The following is a 21,921-nucleotide window of genomic DNA, read 5'->3' as shown; positions in this document are numbered from 1 at the left end:
GAGGTCAACCTCATGACATAGATACCTACTACCACTCCTACATGTCTCAGGATATTTGTCAAAAAAATCCACACACAGCATCAGGAATTGAACTCAGGGCCTTGCACATGCCCTATCATTGAATCCCTGGTCTTTTTTTAAATTTTGTGACAGGGCCTCACCAAGTTGCCAAGGCTGGCCTTGAACCTGTATTCCTCCTGCCTCAGCCTCCCGTGTAGTTGGGATTACATGCCTCTACCACCATGTTCAACTTATTTCTCTTTTTTATTCTGCTGAAAACACTAGCCTTCAAAATGTTTCAGACGCCTGATACTTGCTCTAGTGCCCTCATCAGTATCTCTTTAATACTTTTCTGCTATTAAAGTCCTTGGATGCCTGACATTTTCAATAATGAACACAGTTCTGTCTCCTCTCTACCCTCCCTGAAACGAAACACTGGCAATGTTCTCTCCAATTTAAGGTTTGCTTTTAGTGCAGAGCCCCTCCTCCTCTCCAGCACCAGAGGCAGCTATAATATTAAAATGTCAGGGACACTGCTATTATAGACTGCGATGCCCCAGGTCATCCTCAACCAGCCCTTGTTACTTTTTACCTGAGCCACTTGATTGTGTTTCTCAGGGATGTTTTTCAGATGGTTAGGCTGCACACAGACTATGTTCCCATCTATGGAAAGAAAAAGAATTAATTTACACTATTTTCCTCCTAAAAGACGATTTAAAAAAAAGTGTCTGGCAACTCAAATTCCCTCCTTCAAAGAGGCACATATAGATATCAAGAAGCAAAGTGCTTAATTTAAGCATATAGTCAATTTTTCAGAGAAAACTTAATTGTTTCCTAGGTTAGCCATTAAGTAGATAATTTTTTATTTTAGCTTTGTAAAGCATGTTTTATTATTTTAATTTTTTTCAGAGGAAAATACTAGAGAATTTATATAATGTGACCAAGACAAATCACTTAGAGTGGAGTTGTCTGAATTCTAGTTCAGATGTGTTTGATCCAAACAGTTTTATTTTTCAAGCAGCCAATTCTTAATAGAGCTAGTTCTCATATCACAAATACACCATATGACAATGTCTGCTTTCTGTTCAGATTTTAAGATGGAAATAAAATATAATGGGTTTTGGTTTTTTATTACTGAACAGAACACTAATGTCATACACACATGTAATTCAATACAGGGGGTGGGGAGGAGCCAAATGCTTGCCCTAAGGAACTGTAGTTTAAGGTATACGGGCATTAAACAGTGTGACTAATATAAAAGTGATGATGTTTCAAGTGGGTTTATTGAAAATGGGCAAACAGAAAGCTCAGGAATGGAATCTGGGAATGGATACTACAATTAAGCATAATGTCACTGATTTCCCTCATCAGAACTCACTTCTCCAATTCTTTCAAGGCAGATTTTCTATAGAAAGCTTTAGTTTCCAGGGATTTGAGGATGTAAGAAAAGAATAGGAGGCTCTCTGATGAGGGCACTTGTTCCCAGTATGGAAAACAGCGCAAACAATGATGAAACAATAATAATGAGACAGCAGAAGCAAATTAAGTAAGATTTGCTGAGTATTTACTAGGCATCAAGCAAATAGCTTTTTCTAAAAAAATAACTTTTAGAAGAAGAAAGGGCAAGGATTGTGATTTCTATCACTATACTACAATGACTAGCCATCAGAAAGTATCCCAAATCAACCTTGTGATCATATTCTGCATTAGACTTCCATTTCAACCTTCTTTTTTTTTTTTTTTTTTGTGGTGCTGGGGATTGAACCCAGGGCCTTGTGCTTGTGAGGTAAGCACTCTACCAACTGAGCTACATCCCCAGCCCTCAACCTTCTTTAAGCCACTATATTTCTTCCTCCTACTGACACCGTTCTCTATGAACTTCCTTGGTTTGTTATTTCTAGTAGTCACAACCTTCAACTGACCTCTCCAAGTTCCCACGTAGTACCCCACAGTCTTTGGATTGCCATCTGGGCCTCGGTTTACAGAGAAGGTGGACTTATTTCGGTAACCATTGATAACAGGCTGGAGAAGGCACAAGGACATGGGGACAAGAGGTCAAACAAATCCAAGGAGGACAATAAATGCAGAAGTGGTCTCTGTATGAAGACAAATGGTGCTAGCTTGGAAGGTATGGCATATGTGGAAGTCTATGGTTAAGACGATCAAAACACTCAATAAAAGGAGTTCTAATCTTGCCATAAAGCAGAAGGCAACAAACTTGTTCTGTCAAGAGCTAGAGTAAACATTTTAGACTTTGCAGATTGTATGGTTCCTGTCACAACTACTTAACTCTGACTTAGTAGCATAAAAGCAGTCACAGGAAATACATAAATAGGTGATTTGGCTGTGTTCCTACAAATCTACAAAATCAGGCAGAGAATAGATTTGGCCTGCGGGTCATAGTTTGCCAACTCCTGTCATTAATGAAATTCTGCCTCTCTGAGGTCTCACTGGAAAGTTTTCTGAAGCCTGGAATCTCTCTTAGGAGGTAGTAGTATAGTGGATGATAGGAGGGGGGACTCTATATCAGAAAGACAAGTGAGAATCACAGCTCTGGCACTTTCTACATAATGTCCTTGGAAAATTACTTCATTTCTTTGAGCCTTACTGTCTTCTATAAAATGATAGTACCTATCCCTCAGGGTTATTATAAATAGTAAAATGAGACAATGATGCATAATAATCAACTAGAATAGGGCCTGGTCCCCAGAAAGTGCCCAGTACATATTAGCTGAAATAATTGGCCATTAACAGGACTTAGTAGGTAAGGAACGGTGGGGTGGAAGCTTACAGAAGGTATAACAGGATGGAGAAGACAACAGAGTTCTTCAGATTTGGGTGCAGTGATTGTATCATTGACTCTATTGAGCATTTGTAAGGAAGACTCTAGCCTTTGTAAAATTTTCTTCTGAGCTTCAAATTTCACCTGCAAAAGAATATAAGCAATGAAAGAAAGTTTTTTATAGTTTCCCCTCAAAAACTGAAAAACAAGGGCTGGGTTGTGGCTCAGTGGTAGAGTGCTTGTCTGGCATGTGTTAGGCACTGTGTTCAATTCTCATATAAATAATAAAGGTCCTTCAACAACTAAAGATTATATATATATATATATATATATATATATATATATATATATATATATATAAAATGAAAAACAAACAGGAAAAAAGGGTATTCCACAGATTTGTGGGTCATAGTCTCTATAGATATGGAACCCAGAAAGATGGAATAGCAAGAAACCTAATACAATATTGGAGAAAGGTCAAGAGTGAGTCCTGTGTAAGCTCATCCTTCTATCTGACCTTTCAGACTGAACACTCAAGGTATATGTCAAGGCTGTCCAGCAGAAATTTCTATAATGGAAATGGTCTATGTCTGTACTATGTTCTATATATACAGTAGCCACTAGCCACATGCAGCTACTGAGCGTTTAAAATGTGGCTGGTGGTTGGGCACAGTGGCATATGCCTGTAATCCCAGTAGCTTGAGAGGCTGAAGCAGAAGGATCACGAGTTCAAAGCCAGCCTCAGCAACTTAGTAAGGCCCCAAGCAACTCAGTGATACCCTGTCTCTAAAATATAAAAAAGGGCTCAGGATGTGGCTCAGTGGTTAAGCAACCCTAGGTTTAATCCCTGGCACACACACACACAAAAAGTGGCTGGTCAAGCTAAAGTGAATTTTTAGTCTTATTTTGATTAACGTAGAAAGTCAGCTCTGCTATAATGTGACACTGTTTCTAAACCATGCTGTGCAATGTCATTAAAAAAAAAAATCACAGGGCTCATGATAGAAACGGGGTTAGGCACACAACCTTCCAAAACTTTATCAGAAAAACACCCCTAGAAAAATAGGAGGCTAATGGTATGCCTCTACTTCATGTACAGAGAAACAAGTTGTACCCCATTTGTTCACAATAAAAAAAATTCAAAAAAAATTAAAAAAGAATACCACAGCAAAAAAAAAAAAAAAAGAAAGAAAGAAAGAAAAAAAGAAAAATAGGAGGCTAAGTGGAGCAAGAGCACACACCTGTAACCCCAGTGGCTGGGGAGGCTGAGGCAGGAGGATCATATCAAAGCCAGCCTCAGCAACAACGAGGCACTAAGCAACTCAGTGAGACCCTGTCACTAGATAAAAAATACAAAATAGGGTTGGGGATATAGCTCAGGCTTGATTCCCCCCGCAACTCCCAGTTCAATCTCCAGTACCAAATAAAGAAAAACAGAAGACTTAAAAAAAGAAAGAAAGAAAGAAAGAAAAAGTGGCATTATTTAACACACACGGAAGGGGGGGGAGGGAGGGGAGGGAAGGGGAGGGGCTGCCCGGAGGAGGAGCGTGGCAGGTGGCTTGGACTCAGAGCAACCGCTCCTGAATACCCGGGGGGCTGCCCGGAGGAGGAGGAGGAGTGCGGCCGGTCACTTGGACTCGGAGTGACTGCACCAGGGCTACGGGCGGTTGTCGGGAGGAGGAGGTGCGCAGTGAGTTGCTTGGACTCTTAGTGACCGCACCGGAACACCGGGTGGCTGCCTGGAGGAAGAGGAGTGTGGCGGGTCGCTGGGGCTCCAGGTGGCTGCTCAGGGGAGGGACCGCATAGCCAGGCGATTAGGTGCAGAGCAGGGTCCCAGGACCTAGGCGGCTTCTTGGTGGAAGAGCCGCACAGAGACAAGCTGAGGGGCGGAGCGAAGGTTCCAGGACTGCGGGCAGATTCTCTGAGGAGGGGCAGCCTAAGGAGATTCATCTGCGAAGGGTGAGGCTCCCAGGCCCTGGAGGTAGGTCCAGGCCCCTGGGAACGTTGCAGAGGAAGGCAGCCCAGCCCAGGCAGTAGTTGTGGATTGAGGGGAACCTCTAGGAGGGGAACTGACCAGCGAGACCTCCCCACCAGTTGAGTCTCCCCTGCTGGGTGAGGTTTTCCCACAAGGACAGTAAAACCAGAGACACAGGCCCAAACAGGCCTTGCCTCAGCCCGCAGCCTAGTTCCCCTTTGGATGACCATTGGTCAAGAAATATGAATACTATGATAAGAATACACTTTACTGGGGCTGGGGCTATCGCTCAGTGGCAGAGGGCTTGCCTGGCTCATGTGAGGCACTGGGTTCAATCGTCAGCACCACATAAAAAATAAACAAAATATAGGCATGCTGTCCATCTACAACTACAAAAATTATAAAAATAAAAAAATGAAAAATATACTTTCCCCAAAGACCTGAGGTTTGTGACTACAGCTCAGAGTTATTTTGAAGTGGTAGAAGTGAGTCAAATGGAACATTCTAACACCAGAGGTGAACAGATATGGCTCATAATACACTTAAGCAACTAAGGTAGTCAGTAGATATTTCAGGTGTGCATGTATACATTTTGTGTGTTCTTACACAGCCTGGTTCACCTGGGTGCTTTTTTCTTCTTTCACCTAGCATTTCTCATAGACATAATCACTCCTAAGTAAACATGAAATTTGCATTATGCTCAAACTGCTCCCTAATATGTCAATCCCTTGGAATAAATTTCTGTTTTCAAAACAACCATTATGGCAGAATTGACTGTATTTAAATTTAAACAGCCACATGTGGCTAGTGGCTAACCTCTTGAAAAGTGCAATTATATACGAAACAGCAAAAGCACTACTCCTCACACACACACAGAGCTATAAGAATGACAAAAACAAGCAAGAAAGAAATCAGCATTGTATCTCTAAGTCAAGAGTTTAGAACATATAATTGGCCTAAAGTTCAAATTTTGGAGTTATTAGCATAGTGATTTTAAGGACCCATTGCGACAACTGGTAGACCTGTCTAATCAGGTTTCCCATGAATCTAATACCATTCTGTTGCTGAGGAGGAGGGGTGAAGATTTAAACTGAGCACCTACATACCTTGAGTTGTTCTTCATAGCTAAGCCTCCAGAGTGGTGTCACAACATCAGCCAACCTTGAACAAAATAATCCATGCACTTTGTTAATTTCTAAATATGCACTAAGCACCTACTATGCCTAAGTACTTTCTGCCACCACTTTCTCTGGTGTTTTACTCATCATTCAGAAGACCCAACTCTCATGCCCCAAGAGAGAGTCTGGGAGAAAAGCCCATTTTGGTGCCTCCTACTTAACAATGAACAGATGGGCAAACCTAATATAAGAAAAAACCAGATTTATCAGGTGGTAATTAATCATATTACAAAAAGCTTCATGATTGGGTTCCTTTAAATAGCTCACCTCCCTAATCCTTTTAAAATGTAATTTGATTTAGAAAATACATTTGTTGCATAAAATGAGGTATATTTGTGTTTGTATGGCTGCAATGGGACTATTCGTTTCTAAACCATCTATATCATTCTGGGTCCCTGGTTTTCAACATACCCACCATGAACCGATTTAGAGTCAAGGACCTAGTTGACAACTCTCAAAGACAAGAACATTTTCTGAGATCTCAAAACATTTCAGTCAATATCCTTCAGATGTCCTCATGAATTGTTATGATGCCACATTAGTTATGTTAGGAATACAGAATTTCAGTAGACCCACAGATTCAGACATACTAAAGAAAGTATATAGGACTGGGTCTTACCTTTCCTGCCAGGAACCATCATGTGGACCAAGATGAGTTGGTTTCTTATGACTTTTTTGCCCTCTTGGACACTTCTTAGATATCACATGGCTGAAATTTCCTTTACATGCTATGCCCCAAAAGGGCTGTGACCAATCTGATGGTTTTCTGGCACACCAGGGAAGCAGTCCTGGCTTGGAGAAGAGACCCACTCTGGAGAGAAAGCATCTCAGACTGTACATTAGGACTCTTCTCTTAATGCCTGTCAACCAAAGACACATTGCAATTCATCTGCACAAAAGGCAGACATACAGAAATTGGGAAACAGAGGCACACAAACCCCTCTGGGATGTAGCTGAGTGCTAGATCACTTACCTAGCATACACAAGGCCCTGGGTTCAAACCTCAGTACTGCAAAAAATATATAAATAAGTTATGACATATAAATCTCCCTCCATTCATTCATTTATAAACCCTTATGGAACTCCCCAGTGCCCAGCAGTCAGTGTTGGCACATAATAAACATTCAGTAAAGTAAGCCAGTAAGCCTCTTGAACACAACTGATTTAGCACATAAAAGCACAGTCTTAAGCTCCCAAATGAAGACATGAGGAAAACATAGTCTTTGTCCAGCAGGGAAGAGTTCAACCCTCTTGATACATTTCCATAGTCTCTCCTTTTCTCTATTCTGCCCTCTCAACCAACAGCCAACCAACTGGTATTAAGTACTTACTATGTGCAAGGCACCCTGTAAGATACTGGAGGAGTTAAAAAGGTTACAATCTAATTGAGATCAAATGCCAACACAGGAGCTGAGCGCAGTGACGCACATCTGTAATCCCAGCAGCTCAGGCAGCTGAGGCAGGAGGATTGCAAGTTCAAAGCCAGTATCAGCAACTTAGAAAGGTCCTAAGCAACTTAGTGAGATCCTGTCTCAAAATAAAATATTAAAAACAGGGCTGGGGACATGGCTCAGTGGTTAAGCACCCTTGGGTTCAATCCCTAGTACAAAAAAAAATATTTAAATGCCAACACAAGAAAGGCATTAGAAAACACAAAATGTTTGCTTGGTTCCTGTGAATTCTCAGGAAAGGCTTCACAGAGCAGGAAGGAAGGCAATGCAAGTCTTGAAGGATGGCAGAGAAATAAATTAGATGTTTGCAAGACAGTAGGTAAATTGGTCTGGCTGAAATGGAAATTCATTTTAGGGAAGAAGTAATGAGGCTGAAAAGTTAAATCAAAGTGAAATTTGAAAGAACCTCAATGCCTGCAGAAAATACAGACTTTATTGTGAAGGCAACAGCAAGTTGATGGAGGCTTTATGTAGAGAAATAAAGATGAAATAAGGAGGCCAATAAAAGCAAGTTTATGTTGTATTTGAAGTGGTAGGAAAATATCCAAATGGAAATGTCTAGCAAGTAAGCAGAAAAGGAATACAAGCCAGGAGAGAAGTCAGAAACAGGGATTGGATCAAATGTTCATAAGTACAAGCTGTAAGATAAAATGAAAGTTCTGAGTAAAGAACAAAAGGCCAATGACGAAACCTGGGGGAAAAATAATATTCAGAGAGCAAAAAGAGATTCTGGTGACTCAGAAGAAGAACCAGGAGCATGTGGAGCCATGGAGGATATGGGAGGTGCCTTTGATGCAGGACTCACACATCCTGTTAAGTCTGGGGGGAGGGAGGATGTAAAAAAGAAGGGAAAGGCAGCAATGGGAAATGGCAGGCAATAGGGACATATGAAGGCTTTCAGACAGCTAGAGTACAGACCTGGCCTGGGTTATTTGACTACAATACTTACTAGATAGGTGGCTTCCAGCAAGGTAAGCATGCCCTCTGACCTTCCCTTTTTTCACCTGTAAAACAGAGATAATAACAATATCTATCTCATATGGTGGTTGTTAAAGAAAGATAATCAATAAACAGTACTCCTGGAGGTGTTACTTAGTGGTACAATGCTTGTCCAGCATGAGTGAGGACCTGGATTCCATCCCCAGCAGTTTAAAAATAACGTAAAAAATAAAGCAGATCAAATAGAGATGACATCTGTAAAGCTCTGAGCATAGTGCCCAGTACCTGGGCAAAAAAAAGCTCTTAAGTATTAATAACTGTCACAATGCATTTAAAGACAGCAAGGAACTGAGTGGGAGAGACAATAGTGAGGGCACAAGGGATCAGGGGAAAGAACAGTGGGAGTTAACTGAGACAAAAAAGATGGAACAGTTAAATCAGGTGACTGAAGACACAAGTGGAAGACTCCTATGTAAAGAGGAAGGAATCTCTCTTCCTCCAAAATAGGGCTCTAGCCAGGCTTGGTAGTGCACACCTGTAATCCCAACAATGAGGAAGACTAAGGCAGGAGGATGGTCAGTTCAAAGTCAACCTCAATAACTTAGCCAGATCCCTGTCTCAAAATAAAAAGGGCTTGGGATATTGCTCAGTGGTTAAGTGCTCATGGGTTCAATCACTAGTAACAAAAAAAAAAAGGCTGCCCCTTTGCCTACTTACTTTAAGGTGTCTGTCCTTGCTGTGTGAACACTTTTCTTAAGAACTAAGAACATATGATAACCTACTGAACTGCTAAGAAGTTACCTTTTAGTCACTGCCCTATACATTGGATACTGTCCCAATGTTAAATTAGCTTAAGTTAGTATCATGTATGTTTGCAATGCGGGAGATGAAACCCAAACCTCAAGCATGCTAGGCATGTGCTCTACCACAACCCTAGCCCATTTTATTTTTTTTATTTATTTATTTTTTTGTGGTGCTGGGGATTGAACCCAGGGCCTTGTGCTTGCAAGGTAAGCACTCTACCAACTGAGCTATGTCCCCAGCCCCCATTTTATTTTTTGAGATAGGGTCTCGCCAAGTTGCTGAGGCTGGTATTGAACTTTCAATCCTCCTGCCTCAGCCTCCAGAACTTCTAGGATTACAGGCATGTACCACTGCACCTGGCTCTTAGCCCAATATATTTTAAAGTCTAATGTATGCAATGGATTTATTTGCAAAGATTTCTCCATGGAGATCTCCAATGCCAAAATAGTTTACCATGATGGATAAGTAACTGAGAATGCTGACTCAGGTGCTATATTTACTCCATACACCATTTTGTATGATTACAAAGTACTAAAGAAAGTAACTGTCTCAGCATATAATTATTTTGGGGTTATTTCTAATTTCCAATAGAATATATTTAAGCTGGTCCATAGTTCAGGTGTTAACTCCCTGGTAAGAGGCAGTAAGATGTCACAGTAAAGAATATAGTCTCCAAGAGCTGAGGTTATATAGTTCAGTGGTAGGGCACTTGCTTAGCTTGAGCAATGCCCTGGGTTTGATTCCCAGAAGTGCCAAAAAAAAAAAAAAAAAAAATATATATATATATAGCTTTGAAGCCATCTTCTAATCCTAGCCCTACTCAACTAGCTGCATGGCTTTGGGCAAGTTACTTAAGCACTATGGATCTCAGTGTCACCATCTATAAAAACAGGAATGGCAACAACTATCTTTGAAGATTGTGGTGGGAATTAAAGGACTATATGTGTATGAAGCAGGTGTTCAACATGTGTCACTGCCTTTCCTTAGGCTACAATTTGAAGCATTTCACTTGGCTTCTTCATGATTCAGTATCTCCAATCTACAAAAGTGGTGAGGCAAGTGTTGTGAGGATATATTGTGGAGGAAATTTTAAAAACAACACACACATACTTCCTGACTCTGCATGAGTGCCTGAAGTGTGATGAGAGCACAGCTCACCCAGGACCACCTGTTAATACTATCAAAAGTGTGTGACCTGGGGCTGGGGTTGTAGCTCAGTGGTACAATGCTTGCTTACATATGGGAGGCACTGGGTTCAATCCTTGGTATCACATAAAAATAAAGGTATTATGTCCATCTACAACTAAAAAAAATTTTTTTTAAGTATGTGACCTCTGATCATTTCTTCAAGATGAGAAAAATGTATTTAGCGTGGAGAAGAGTAAAAGTCAGAGACAGTTAACAAGTGAAGAGGCAGGAAACAAAGAATAAATGACCTGGTGGAGGTGATAAAGCCAGAATTGAGAACAGGCAGTTAGTGTAGAATAAGAAATCTGGTCAAATCTAGGAATGAAGGCCATCTGAGTCTGGGAAGCTGGAGACCGCCCCTGGGAGATTGGAATGTCAGGGTCTCCGGTGCCCTTTTGATCACTAAGGTTGCCTGCCTAACTACCCCTTCCAAAAAAAAGTTGCAAGGAGGAAACTGCTAATCAATGCACCCTGGGCCCCTACCTGACTGAATCATCCCTGTGGCCCTTCCCTCTGCTTCTTACCTTTTTTGCTCTGTCCCGGACAACTCCTGGGCCTAGTCAGTTAGGCAGGAAAGAGATAAGGGGGGAAATAACAGAACAAAGGAGACCCTAATCTAGAAAAGATGTAAAGTGCACCCACTTCTTGGGATTCTACAACATCAGCCATGGGCCCCTTCTCCCTCCTGGGAGAAGTCTGTGTTACTACTTTTAAATAAAATCTGCTTAATATATGCTTGCCTTGGTGTGCTTCTCTGGTTGTTATACTTCAACACCTAAGGAAGCAGAACTCACAGTAAACGGTGGTATCAGTGAGGTTAGTGGCCTTAAAGCCTTGACTACCCTGTCCCTCCAGCTGGGAGGGAAGTAGGAAGGATGAAGGAAGTTAGGACTATTTGGGGGTTGGTAGAGGAGGAACAGATGAAACAGGAACATGAAAGACAGCTACCTTTAAATCACAATATTCGGATGTTCTGGCGAGCATGTGGGTTCTCTCACTGGTGATGGCCACCATGATTGTGACACTTTTGCCCTGTACCCCAGCACAGGAGGGTCCGTGTTCATCTAGGTCTTTTCGTCCAAGCAAGGTCCAAAATTGGACTCCACCCAGGGGCTCAGACAGCTGGGGCAGGAGGATTACAAATTCAAAGCCAGCCCTAGAAACTTAGTAGGCCCTAAGCAACTTAATGAGAACCTATCTCAAAATAAAAAATAAAACTGAATAAAAAATAAAAATAAAGTGGGCTGGGGATATGGCTCAGTGGTTAAGCAACTCTGGGTTCAATCCCTGGTACCACAAAAAAAAAATCCTTCTGACTTCAGAGCCAACCAGCCATCTCTCCTCATCCTGAGTTTTTTGTTGTTGTTGTTGTTTTTTAATTATGAAAGATGGACTGAACCCAGGGCCTGGCAAGTTAAGCAAGGGCTCTACCACTGAGCTACATCTCCACCCTTTTTGTTGTTTTGCGACAAGATATAGCCTCTCCAACTTTATATTTTTTGAGACAGGATCTAAGTTGTTAGCCTTGAATTTGCAACCTTCCTGCGTTAGTCTCCAGGGTGGACGGGATTACAGGCTGAGTTAACAGGCTTCAGCTGCCTGGCCTGGCTATGTTCAGCATAACTGAATAAGAATAGATTATGAAACTGGGGTTGTAGCTCAGTGGTAGAGCACTTGCCTAGCATGTGTGAGGCGCTGGGTTCCATCCTCAGCACCACGCAAAAATAAATAAAGGTATTGTGTCTATCTACAACTACAAAAAAAATAAAAATAGACTAAGGTCAGGCAATGGGCCCAGGCCCCAATTAAGGTCTTATTCAAAGGCCTACACCACACCAGGAGGTTAACCTAATGCTAATGGCACCATTAAGTCCTGTTTCAAATGTAAAAGAGCATGAGGCTCACACTACAACTCCCTTATCCCAGAGTGGGGAAAAACAGGTGGTGGGAGCGGAGTAACAGGAAAGATTAAAACTAACTCAGGCTAAAGGACACTACCAACACAGATTTTGATGAATGCTCATAACCCTAAACCATATAGGCCCTTTAAGCTGGAACACCAAAATGAGCTTTCTGGCCTCCTCTGGCATTTCAGAGTTCTAGCTCTTCTCACTTACTACTCAGGTTACTCTTCCCTTCGTTATTGTCCGCGGATTTTATTCTTCAAATTTGTAAGACAAGAACCCAGAAGGAAGTTGGGGATGTAGGGAATCTTGTCTCATCTCAAAACTCTGGTTTTACCAGTCAAGGTGAATTCCATTTGTTTCTTAATGTCAGAGGGGGCATTTGTTCACACAAAAGCCTTTTCTTCTTACAGTTTTTCCTGTAAATAAATGTTGGGGTGTTTTCCTTCATTAAATTAAAAAAGTGTGTGACGACTGCTTTATTCCTACCTCAGGAATTGATTATTGATCAGAAAGGGTCCCAGAGCCCAGAGTTGGCAGATAAGAAGGTAGACTAACTCTGCTGGGCTTCAAGGGATGTTTTACCTCCAGTACTCAAGAGACTGTATGAAAGGTCTGGCCTGCGCAGTGTCAAGCATCCCCATGAAGCAAAATACTCATCCACCGGTAAAGGTCCTGCTTGCACTCTAACAACCTTCTTCAGTTGAACCCCAAACAGGGTTCTTGACTAACCCTGCATCCCCATTACACGCCACACGCAGACAGGTCCTTCCTTCCCAGCCCCTTCCACTCCCTTCTTTAGGCAAGCTCTGCCCACACGTGTCTGTAAGAAGAGTTAACCAAGCAGACGCCAGGAAAGTCTAGGACTGAACATGGGGCGGTCCGCAGGGCCAGAAATAAGGCCCGGAAGTGGGGAGGCAGGGAACGAAGAAGTTAGAGCACAGGCAGGCGCTGGGCACACTGGATGCTGCTACCTTGTGCAGCCACTTTCGGGTCCTGCTCGCAGCCCCTCGGGCTTCTATGCCCCGCCCCATGGGCATTTCGGCGCTGTAAACAGTTTTTTTTTTTTTTTTTTTTTTTTGTCCAGCAAGGCTTAAACTGGATTTTCCGGGCTACCTATCTCCCCCCTTACCTGCCTTCGCGACCAATAAATCCTCTTAGTAACCTGAGGCGACAAACCAAAAGGCCAGCGGATGGCCTGGTTTGCTGCTGCAAAAGAAGAGTCACTTCCTGGTACGCGAGGCGCCTCTGTCCCTGCCGCAAGCACAGGCGACTTGGGGCAGCAGCGGCGGGACCTGGGGCTCCTCCCCCAGCGGGCGGAGCTACCCGCCCGAACCGCTTGACTCCTCTAGGAAAGAACGCTACACTGCTTTGCGGGTGACTGCTCCAGGAACCTGCCTCAAAAGTACTTATACCCAATGGCCCGCCGATGTCCTTATCCAAGTTCTCCACCCTCCCCGTGACCCCGCCCACCGCCTGCTTCTTTCGCCCTGTCCCATTGGTGAGTCGAATAAGCCTAGAAAAGTCATAAAAGAAATTCGCGCTTGTGTTAATAGCGTTACCCATCACAGCAGCGGTTCATTTTAACTCTTTGCAACCCAAAGAATGTTTTGTTTGTTTGTTTTACTAGGAATTGGACCCAGGGGCTCTTTACTGAGCTACATCCCCAACCCTTTTTAAGACAGGGTCTTGCTAAGTTGTTAAGGGCCTCTGTAAATTGCAGAGGCAGCCTTTGAACTTGCATCCTCCTACCTCAGCCTCCAAGCCGCTGGGATTACAGGCATGCGCCACCGCGTCTGGTCAAAGAATGGTTTCCTAATTGGTAGAATTGCAGGCGTCATATCTGTAAAGGGTGTGAAGATTGGGACATGAGCAAGGTGCTTTTCTGGAATCTCACCCACTTGTAAAACCCCTATTCTGAGCTGTAGAATTTTTCATTCATTCATCCTCCATCAGTTTTTATTTTGGGCACTGGGGGTTGAACACAGGGGAGCTTTACCACTGAGCCACATTCCCAGTCCTTTTTCTATTTTATTTTGAGAGAGGGTTTCGCTAAAATTGCTCAGGCTGGCCTGGAGCTTGCGATCCTCCTTCCTCAACCTCCCTAGTCGCCGAGATTACACTATTTTATTATGCATTTGAATTTTCTTTTTTAAATTTTTGACGAGCTAAACTAGGTTTCTTAAGTGGGTCCACTCGGCTCGTAAATCCTAAACCCTCAGGGAGTTTTTTTTTTTTCCTCCTTCAACTACAAAATTCAGACGGAAGCCAGGAACTGTTGGTTCCTTCACCAGCACCTGGACCACACCCACTGATTCCTCTATCCTCCTAATTTTAAAGAGTTCACAAGCCCAGCCAAACGAGTGAGAGAAAATTGAGGGAGGCACATTACGTTTATTTAATTGCTGTAAAAATATTACTTTAATAGAATAAAATTTACAGCAAAGTGAACCTACATTTAATGACAGTTGATGTTTATGCTTAATAGTAATTGGGTTAAATGGGAAGTACTTTGTTCAAAGTATACCATGACTATTATGTGTAAAGCAGTGCATTAACCCTAGTGACTATAATAGTAAGTTAAGCAGGGCCCATTTACCTCAAATATAGCAAACACTGAGTTAATCAGGCTAAGGTTCAAAGGTCACATCTACCACTTGAGCAAGTTAATTAACTGTTCCATGCCTGTTTCCTCATATGAAAAAATTTCCATAATAATTATACCTACTTCATAGGGTTATGATGAAAATTAAATGAGTTGATACATACAAAGTGCTTAGAGAAGAGTAAGCACACAATAAATTCTAGCTATTATTCCAAAAGAATTTTAGGGGCTGGGGAGGTAGCTCAGTGGTAGAGCTCATGCCTAGCATACACAAGGCCCTGGGTTTGAATACCTGGACCTCAAAAATAATTTTATATACTGTGTATACATACACTCACCCACACATATAGATCTTTAAAAAGGGGGTTGAGTCATTTACTTCTTATTCAAAAGCCTCCAGCAGGTAAATTTGATTCAGATTATGGCTACACTAACTACTCTAATGGCCCTTAAGCAAAATTCAAACTCAAACCACTGCTTCAAGTTTTTAGAGCCTTATGGTGCTATCAGGGGAGACTAGACCAGAGATTGCAATTTTGGCTCTTTTATCCCTCCTCCAGTTCCCTTTTATGTGGGTTGTCAACTCTACTCCTTTCTTCACCTCCTCTTTCACTTTTTTCTCCTTCCCATGTCCTTCTGCCCCTTTATAATTTCTCATCTAGGCATTCTCCGTGATGCCCAGCACAAAGCTAGGTGCCCATAGGAGCTGGATAAATACCTGATGAACTGAATTCCACCTTGTCTACTGAAAGGGAATGGGCATTTCCTCCTTCATCCCCACCCATTCCCAGCATCCAAGCAAACTCATTTAAAGCAGATCAGTCACTCAAGAAGGCAGAGCCCTGAGGGGTAACGAGAAAAGAGATTAAGGAAGCCATAATGTAATTATTTAGCCATTAACCCCATTTATGTTTATTTAATCTGATAAAACATGTTCTTCTAGAAAAGAGAAATCATTACATTTGTAAGAAGGGAAATAGCCTACATTATAGAGAAGGTTAGACTCTTCAACTGGAAAGTCAATAAATAGACATGTCATAGGTGATAAGCAATATCGTCAAATTAAATAAGAGCTGAAACCAAGATAACCTTTTGCTTAACTTTGTTATCAGGAACCTATATCACAACAAAGTGAAATCTCCAGAAATTTGTTAAGCTTTCTCATTTTGGTGCAAGAAGATATCCATGAGGCTGTAGCATTAACTCTCAGAAATAATGTGTTAAAATTATTTGGCTATTAGGGCTAGTTTTGTTCCATTAAACAGGTCATTCCATACACTTTCCTCACACCTAGGACTGGGCTAGAGGATATGAGGATAGATATGCAGACCACATCCTGGACGATAGTATGACTTACTGGCAAGGCAAAACTCATAGGAGGAGAATACACAACAATTGGAGCATCGGTAATTCTAGGAAAGCCGCCAACATCTTGGTAGCCAGGGAAGGAATAGAATGTGAGACTTGAATTAGAATTTGAGAATTCAGTTGAATGCATAGGATATAAATAATCTTGGAGAAGGTAAGGGCTGCAGCATGAAAGCAGGAAAGAGCAATGTGTGTACAAGGCTATGAAGAGGAAGGCGTGGCTAGATGGTGGATTGTTAACAAAGTCATTGCCATCTGGCTGATGATAGTGGAGGGCCTGGAGTGCAGGGATGAGGAGTTAGAACTAGTTCCTACAACAAGAGGGTTTTCATGAAATATTTCTGCCTTAGAATTCCAGTATATGTATATAGGATGGATTTTAGAGTGTAGTGACCTGGAAGCTGAAGGAGGCTGCTGCAGTCATTCAGATGGGAGGTGACAGGTCTCTGTACTAAGGCAGGCTGTACCACATACTGGGGGAGTTTCTTAAAATATGGTCAGGGGCACATCTGCAACATAATCAGCTGGGGTGAGTGGAACAAATGTGGCTTCCTAACTCCCACCCCCACACCTACTGAATCCAAATCTCAGAGGAAGGAGAGGCTCAGTAATGTCAGGATTTGTAACAAGCATCCCAGATGATGCCTATATTAAAATTTGAGCCCCATTACCACACACCAACTGAAATATCAATTGAATTAGTGAAACTGGTCTTGAAAATCAGGATTGGGACCGTGTGTTTCCAAAATGGCAGCAGCGATGGATGTGGATACCCAGAATGGCACCAACAGCGGCATGGGCAAGAAGCGCTTTGAAGTGAAAAAGTGGAAGGCAGTAGCCCTCTGGGCCTGGGATAGTGTGATAACTGCCATCTGCGGGAACCACAATTATGGATCTTTGCATAGAATGTCAAGCTAACCAGGCATCTGCTACTTCCGAAGAGTGTACATTGTGTGGGGAGTTTGTAACCATGCTTTTCAGGTTCACTGCATCTCTTGCTGGCTCAGAACATGGCAAGTGTGCCCTTTGGACAACAGAGAGTAGGAATTCCAAAAGTATGAACACTAAAAAAAGGGCATTCTTCCATCAGGCTTAAATGTTTTGTTATTCATTTAGTGACTTGCCCTCATGTTAATCATAAAATTGATAGAAATGTGTCTTTTCTCCTTTGTCTTTTCAGTTTGCTTCCTGCAACCATATTGTATTGTGTGTCAAATAAGGTCCTGTTGAATTCTAGAATGGATACAGCCTCTTGTGTTTGTGGCAAAAATGGACATAAGCAAAAGTTCCCCTCTACCAAAACTGGAAAGCTAGCTTTTTACTGTGAAGTATTTGTTCTTTAGTGATAGAGCGGAGATGTCCCAGAGTACATCACTTGGTCACAAAAAAATCTGGCCTAGCAAGCAGTGTGGATCACTGGCACCTGAAGACTCTGGTCAGCTCTGTGTTCCTCCTGTGTGATAGCAGTGGCAGCTGAATGAGGAAAGAACATAGGACTTGGAGTCATTGAATTCAACTGGGTCTGGTTCCATAGCCTATTCCTGTTGGCAACCTTGGGCAAATAGATTCTGCTCTGAGCTTTCCTCTCTAATGTGGGCTTCTAAGGACTAAATGACATTATGTGGGCACATTAAGAGGCCTTGTATGATGTAAAGCTATTGTACAAATGTTAATTCTGATTATATATGACATGTTACTTTCTCTTAGCAAGGAAAAATAAGCTTTAAAAAATGTATAAACTCTACTGACAGTAATTTCGAACTTAAGTTAAAAACTTGTCAGACTTGGGTTGAGGCTCAGTGGTAAGGGACTTGCCTAGCATATGTAAGGCCCTAAATTCAATCTCCAGCACCATAGGAAAAAACGTTTGTTTAGCCAGATACAGTGGCATGCACCTGTAATGCCAGCTACTTGAGAAGCAGAGACAGGAGGATTACTTGAGCCCAGGCATTCAAGCTCAGCTTGGGCAACAGAACAAGAACTTATCTTTAAAATGTTTGGTGGCTAGGGGTGTAGCTCAGTGATAGGGCAGTTGCCTACCATGGAGGAGGCCCTGGGTTCCATCCCAAGAACTATACAAAAGAAAAACTGATGTCATTTTTTTTTTAGATGTTGATAGACCTTTATTTTATTCATTTATTTATATGTGTTGCCGAGCATCGAACCCAGTGCCTCACACATGATAGGCAAGTGCTCTACCATTGAGCCACAACCCCAGCCCTGTCATTTTAAATTGAATTAACCAGAGTTCAAGTTTCCTTCATCACCACCCCTTTGTAATTTGTGTAAATTTCTTGGCAATGGAAGGATTTGCCTGTTCTAATACTAATTAAATGGCTATGTAGAATCTTCAAGTGAGAAGCAGTGGAGTTTATTGCAGTGGTCCTTGTATGGTCTGAGGGTTCCTGGCAGTTTCTGAATCCCTTTCAGGAGGATTCATGAAGTTCTCCCTCCATCTGCAAGTCCTTATGAAACCATTTTTTCTTTATTTACTTCAACCAAAGAAATGTATCAAATGAACAAGCAGACTTGAGTATTCAGCTGTCTTCTATTAAATCAGCCATAAATGAGATTGGTGAAAATGTGAAACAGTGCTACTCACTACTTTTTTTGTTTTAAAATGATTTTAATAAAAGTATGTTAATAAAAAAAAATCAGGATCAGGTCCTGGTTACCCTGGTGTTGAAGATTAAACACCCAGGAAGCACTAAGGCAAGAGCAAAAGTAAATTTTATTTAGGAGACGGAACAGAGAAAGTGGGGGGAGAAAGAGACTACTGAGAAGAGGGAACCCAGACCTGGGGTTGTTCAGCCCCTTTATAGATTTTAGGTTTCCTTTATTCTCATGCCTACCTGACCAAAAAGCAGGAAGAGAGCCGCAGGGAGTGGTTGCTTGTGTTGGAAAGTAAAATCCTTCCCCTCCCTGCAAAGGTTGTTAGCAACCAGGTAATGGGTAGTGCTATCTACTCATTTCCTTTTGTTTGATAAAAAGCTACCTAACCTTTGCCCTGATTTCACTAGTTGAAGCTCAAATATATATATAAATATATATATATATATACACACACACACACACATATATATGCACACATATATATACACACACACACACACATATATATATATATACACATATATATATCTCAAACCATAGCAAGGTGTGGTGGTACACATATGTAATCCCAGCAGTTTGGGAGGCTGAGGCAAGAGGACCACAAGTTGGAGGCCAGCCTCAGCAACATAGCAAGAACCTGTCTCAAAAATAAAAATGAAGAAGGTATGTAGATCAGTGGTAGAATGCCCCTGGGTTCAATCCCCAGTACAGAAAAAAGAAATCAAACCATAAAATCTTAGAATATAATATAGATGATTATATACCTAAAATTTGGATATGGAAAACATCCTAATAGTAAAAAAAATGGAAAAAAACATCAAGTAGGTATATTTTACTACATCAACCTTAAAAACATCTATGTGACAAAAATAAAATTAATAACATTAAATAATAACAGCAAACAAAAAGTATAAAGTATAACAAAGGGTCATTATCTTTTTTTCTTTTGTGCATAAAGAGTTCATATAAACCTGGAGTAGTGGCACGTGCCTGTAATCCCAGTGGTTTGGGAGGCTGAGGCAGGAGGATCAAAAGTTCAAAGCCAGCCTCAATTTAGCAGCTCAGCTGGTGGTGGTGGTACTGGGGATTGAATCCAGGACCTCATACATGCTAGGCAAGTGCTCTACCACAGAGCAACATCCCCAGCCCCAGGAGAGATCTTAACAAAGGTGTGGAGAAATAATTCACAGGAAAAAAATGTTCTTTTTTTCCTTTTTTTTTTTTTTTTTTTTTTTTTGTGTGTGTGTGTGATAATAGGTATTGAACCCAAGGGCACTCTGCCACTGAGCAACATCCCCAGCCCCCTTTTGTAAAATTTTATTTTGAGTCAGGGTCTTGTTAAGTTGCCAAGACTGACTGCAAACTTGTGATTCTACTGCCTCAGACTCCCACATAGCTGGGATTATAGGCCAGCACCATCATGCCTGGGCAGAAAATAATGTCTAAATGCTCAATAAGGTCCTTTGTTGTACCTTACTAATAACAAAAGAACAGGAAAACTGTATCAATTAGGTAATATTTCATCGAATTGGTGAAGATTTAATAAGAACTGATATTCCCAAAAGCAGACCACAGGCAGTGAGGCAGAAACTCGTATACACTTCCAGTAGGATTGTTAATTGATACAACCTTCATGGAAAGCAATCAAAAAGTCTTTAAAATTTTCATAATAAGCTGGTTGCAGTGGCACATCCCTGTAATCCCAGTGGTTTGGGAGACTGAGGCAGGAAGATTGCAGGTTTGAAGCTAACCTCAGTAATTCAGTGAGACTGTAAGCAACCTAGTAAGACCCTACCTCAAAATAAAATAATAATAATAATAAAAAAGAGGAATGAAGGGAAGGGAGGGGGAACGAGAATAGGAAAGACAGTAGAATGAATCAGAAATAACTTTCCTATGTTCATATATGAATATACAGACCAGTGAAACTCCACATCATCTATACCCACAAGAATGGGAAATTATACTCCATGCATGTATAATATGCCAAAATACACTCTACTCTTATGTATATCTAAAAAGAACAAATGAATTTTAAAAATGCAAAAAAAAATTTTTTTAAATAAAAAGGAATGGATCAATACCTGGTACCAAAAAAAATAAGATAAAATAAAATTTTCATAGTATTTGTCCCAGAAATTCCATCTCTAGGACTATATTCTAAGGAAATAAGAGATGTGGACAAAAATATATGCCCGGAGGCTCTCATGGTTAAAACAAAAAGGGGAGGGGTGTCTTCAAGGTCTTACATTAGAAAAATGGAGAATGATTACATAAAACATTGTTTATAGATGATTGCAGAGCCACTAAAAATTATACTTATGCTATGGTGTTAGAAGTCAAAATAATGTCACCTTTAGGATGAAGGCAGTGGTTGGTAAGGAATACAAAGGGCTTTCTGAAGTGCTTTCTTCTTCTGGTTGCTGGTTATACAGGTGTGTTCACTTTGTGAAAATTGATGGAGCTATATCCAGACTCTTTGGACATATGCACTTTATGTACATAATACTTCAATTTAAAATTGAGTCATTGAAAAGTCTGTAATGACATGAAAATATGTGTAGATGGAAAGTGAAAAAGGCAAGATGAAACATTGTACATTCAGTATGATCTTAAATTTGTAAAAAAAAATTGCACTGGAATAAAAACTAGAAGGAAATTGCAAATGCTTATAGTGATCATTTCTGGATAGTGAGTGGTCTAGGAGGTGATTCATTTGTCAGTTTCTTTTCCACTTCTGTACTTCGCAATTCTTCTACAATGAACGTGGATTGTATTGACAATAAGAAAAAAAAGTGAATTGCTGAATCTTGGAGAAGCCCTGGTAGTTCAGACTGAGAACTAGATTTTATCAATTCATGTGGGAATAATTAGACTCTGAGGAACTAAGTTGCCCTAAGCAGGTTTACAGGAGACTAACTTACAAACCAAATACCAGTGAGGAATATCATTTCTTTCTTTTTTTTTTTTTTTTTTTTTTTTTTTTTGTTTGAGGTCGATTGATTGGCTGACTATATTGACAAGATACTGATTGGTTACATGTTGAAGAAAACATACAATATAAAATACAGAAAACGTTGGTTCCATCCCCTCCCACACACCCCCTTACCCACC

General features: G+C 41.2%; 1 protein-coding gene and 1 pseudogene across 7 annotated transcripts in view; one reads left to right on the top strand and one right to left on the bottom strand.

The window, feature by feature from the left end:
• TRMT2B (tRNA methyltransferase 2 homolog B) overlaps nucleotides 1–15,105 on the bottom strand; it is a 42,925-nt gene extending 27,820 nt beyond the window's left edge. For 2 of the 6 annotated variants that reach the window (XR_013761146.1, XM_079124070.1), the window contains exons 1-7: nucleotides 13,354–13,629; nucleotides 8,336–8,390; nucleotides 6,555–6,944; nucleotides 5,864–5,918; nucleotides 2,792–2,926; nucleotides 1,923–2,022; nucleotides 593–663 (exon numbers count right to left, since the gene is read on the bottom strand). Coding sequence is in view for 5 of the 6 variants with exons in the window: in XM_079124070.1 (XP_078980196.1) it covers nucleotides 593–663; nucleotides 1,923–2,022; nucleotides 2,792–2,926; nucleotides 5,864–5,918; nucleotides 6,555–6,814 (621 nt within the window). In the remaining variant the exon portion in view is untranslated. Of the gene's footprint in view, nucleotides 1–592; nucleotides 664–1,922; nucleotides 2,023–2,791; nucleotides 2,927–5,863; nucleotides 5,919–6,554; nucleotides 6,945–8,335; nucleotides 8,391–13,353; nucleotides 13,630–15,087 lie in introns of those variants that run through there. The other 4 variants (XM_079124074.1, XM_079124072.1, XM_079124071.1 and 1 more) reach the window with 4 other exon arrangements.
• Nucleotides 15,106–16,042: 937 nt separating this feature from the next.
• On the top strand, nucleotides 16,043–18,289 carry LOC306651216 (E3 ubiquitin-protein ligase RBX1-like; annotated as a pseudogene). Its single transcript has one exon. The product of its transcript is annotated as an E3 ubiquitin-protein ligase RBX1-like (transcript).
• Nucleotides 18,290–21,921: the final 3,632 nt, after the last annotated feature.

Source organism: Sciurus vulgaris (assembly GCF_902686455.1).
Source record: "Sciurus vulgaris genome assembly, chromosome: X".
NCBI classification, from domain to species: domain Eukaryota; kingdom Metazoa; phylum Chordata; class Mammalia; order Rodentia; family Sciuridae; genus Sciurus; species Sciurus vulgaris.
This window is presented reverse-complemented; position numbering and strand designations above follow the sequence as displayed.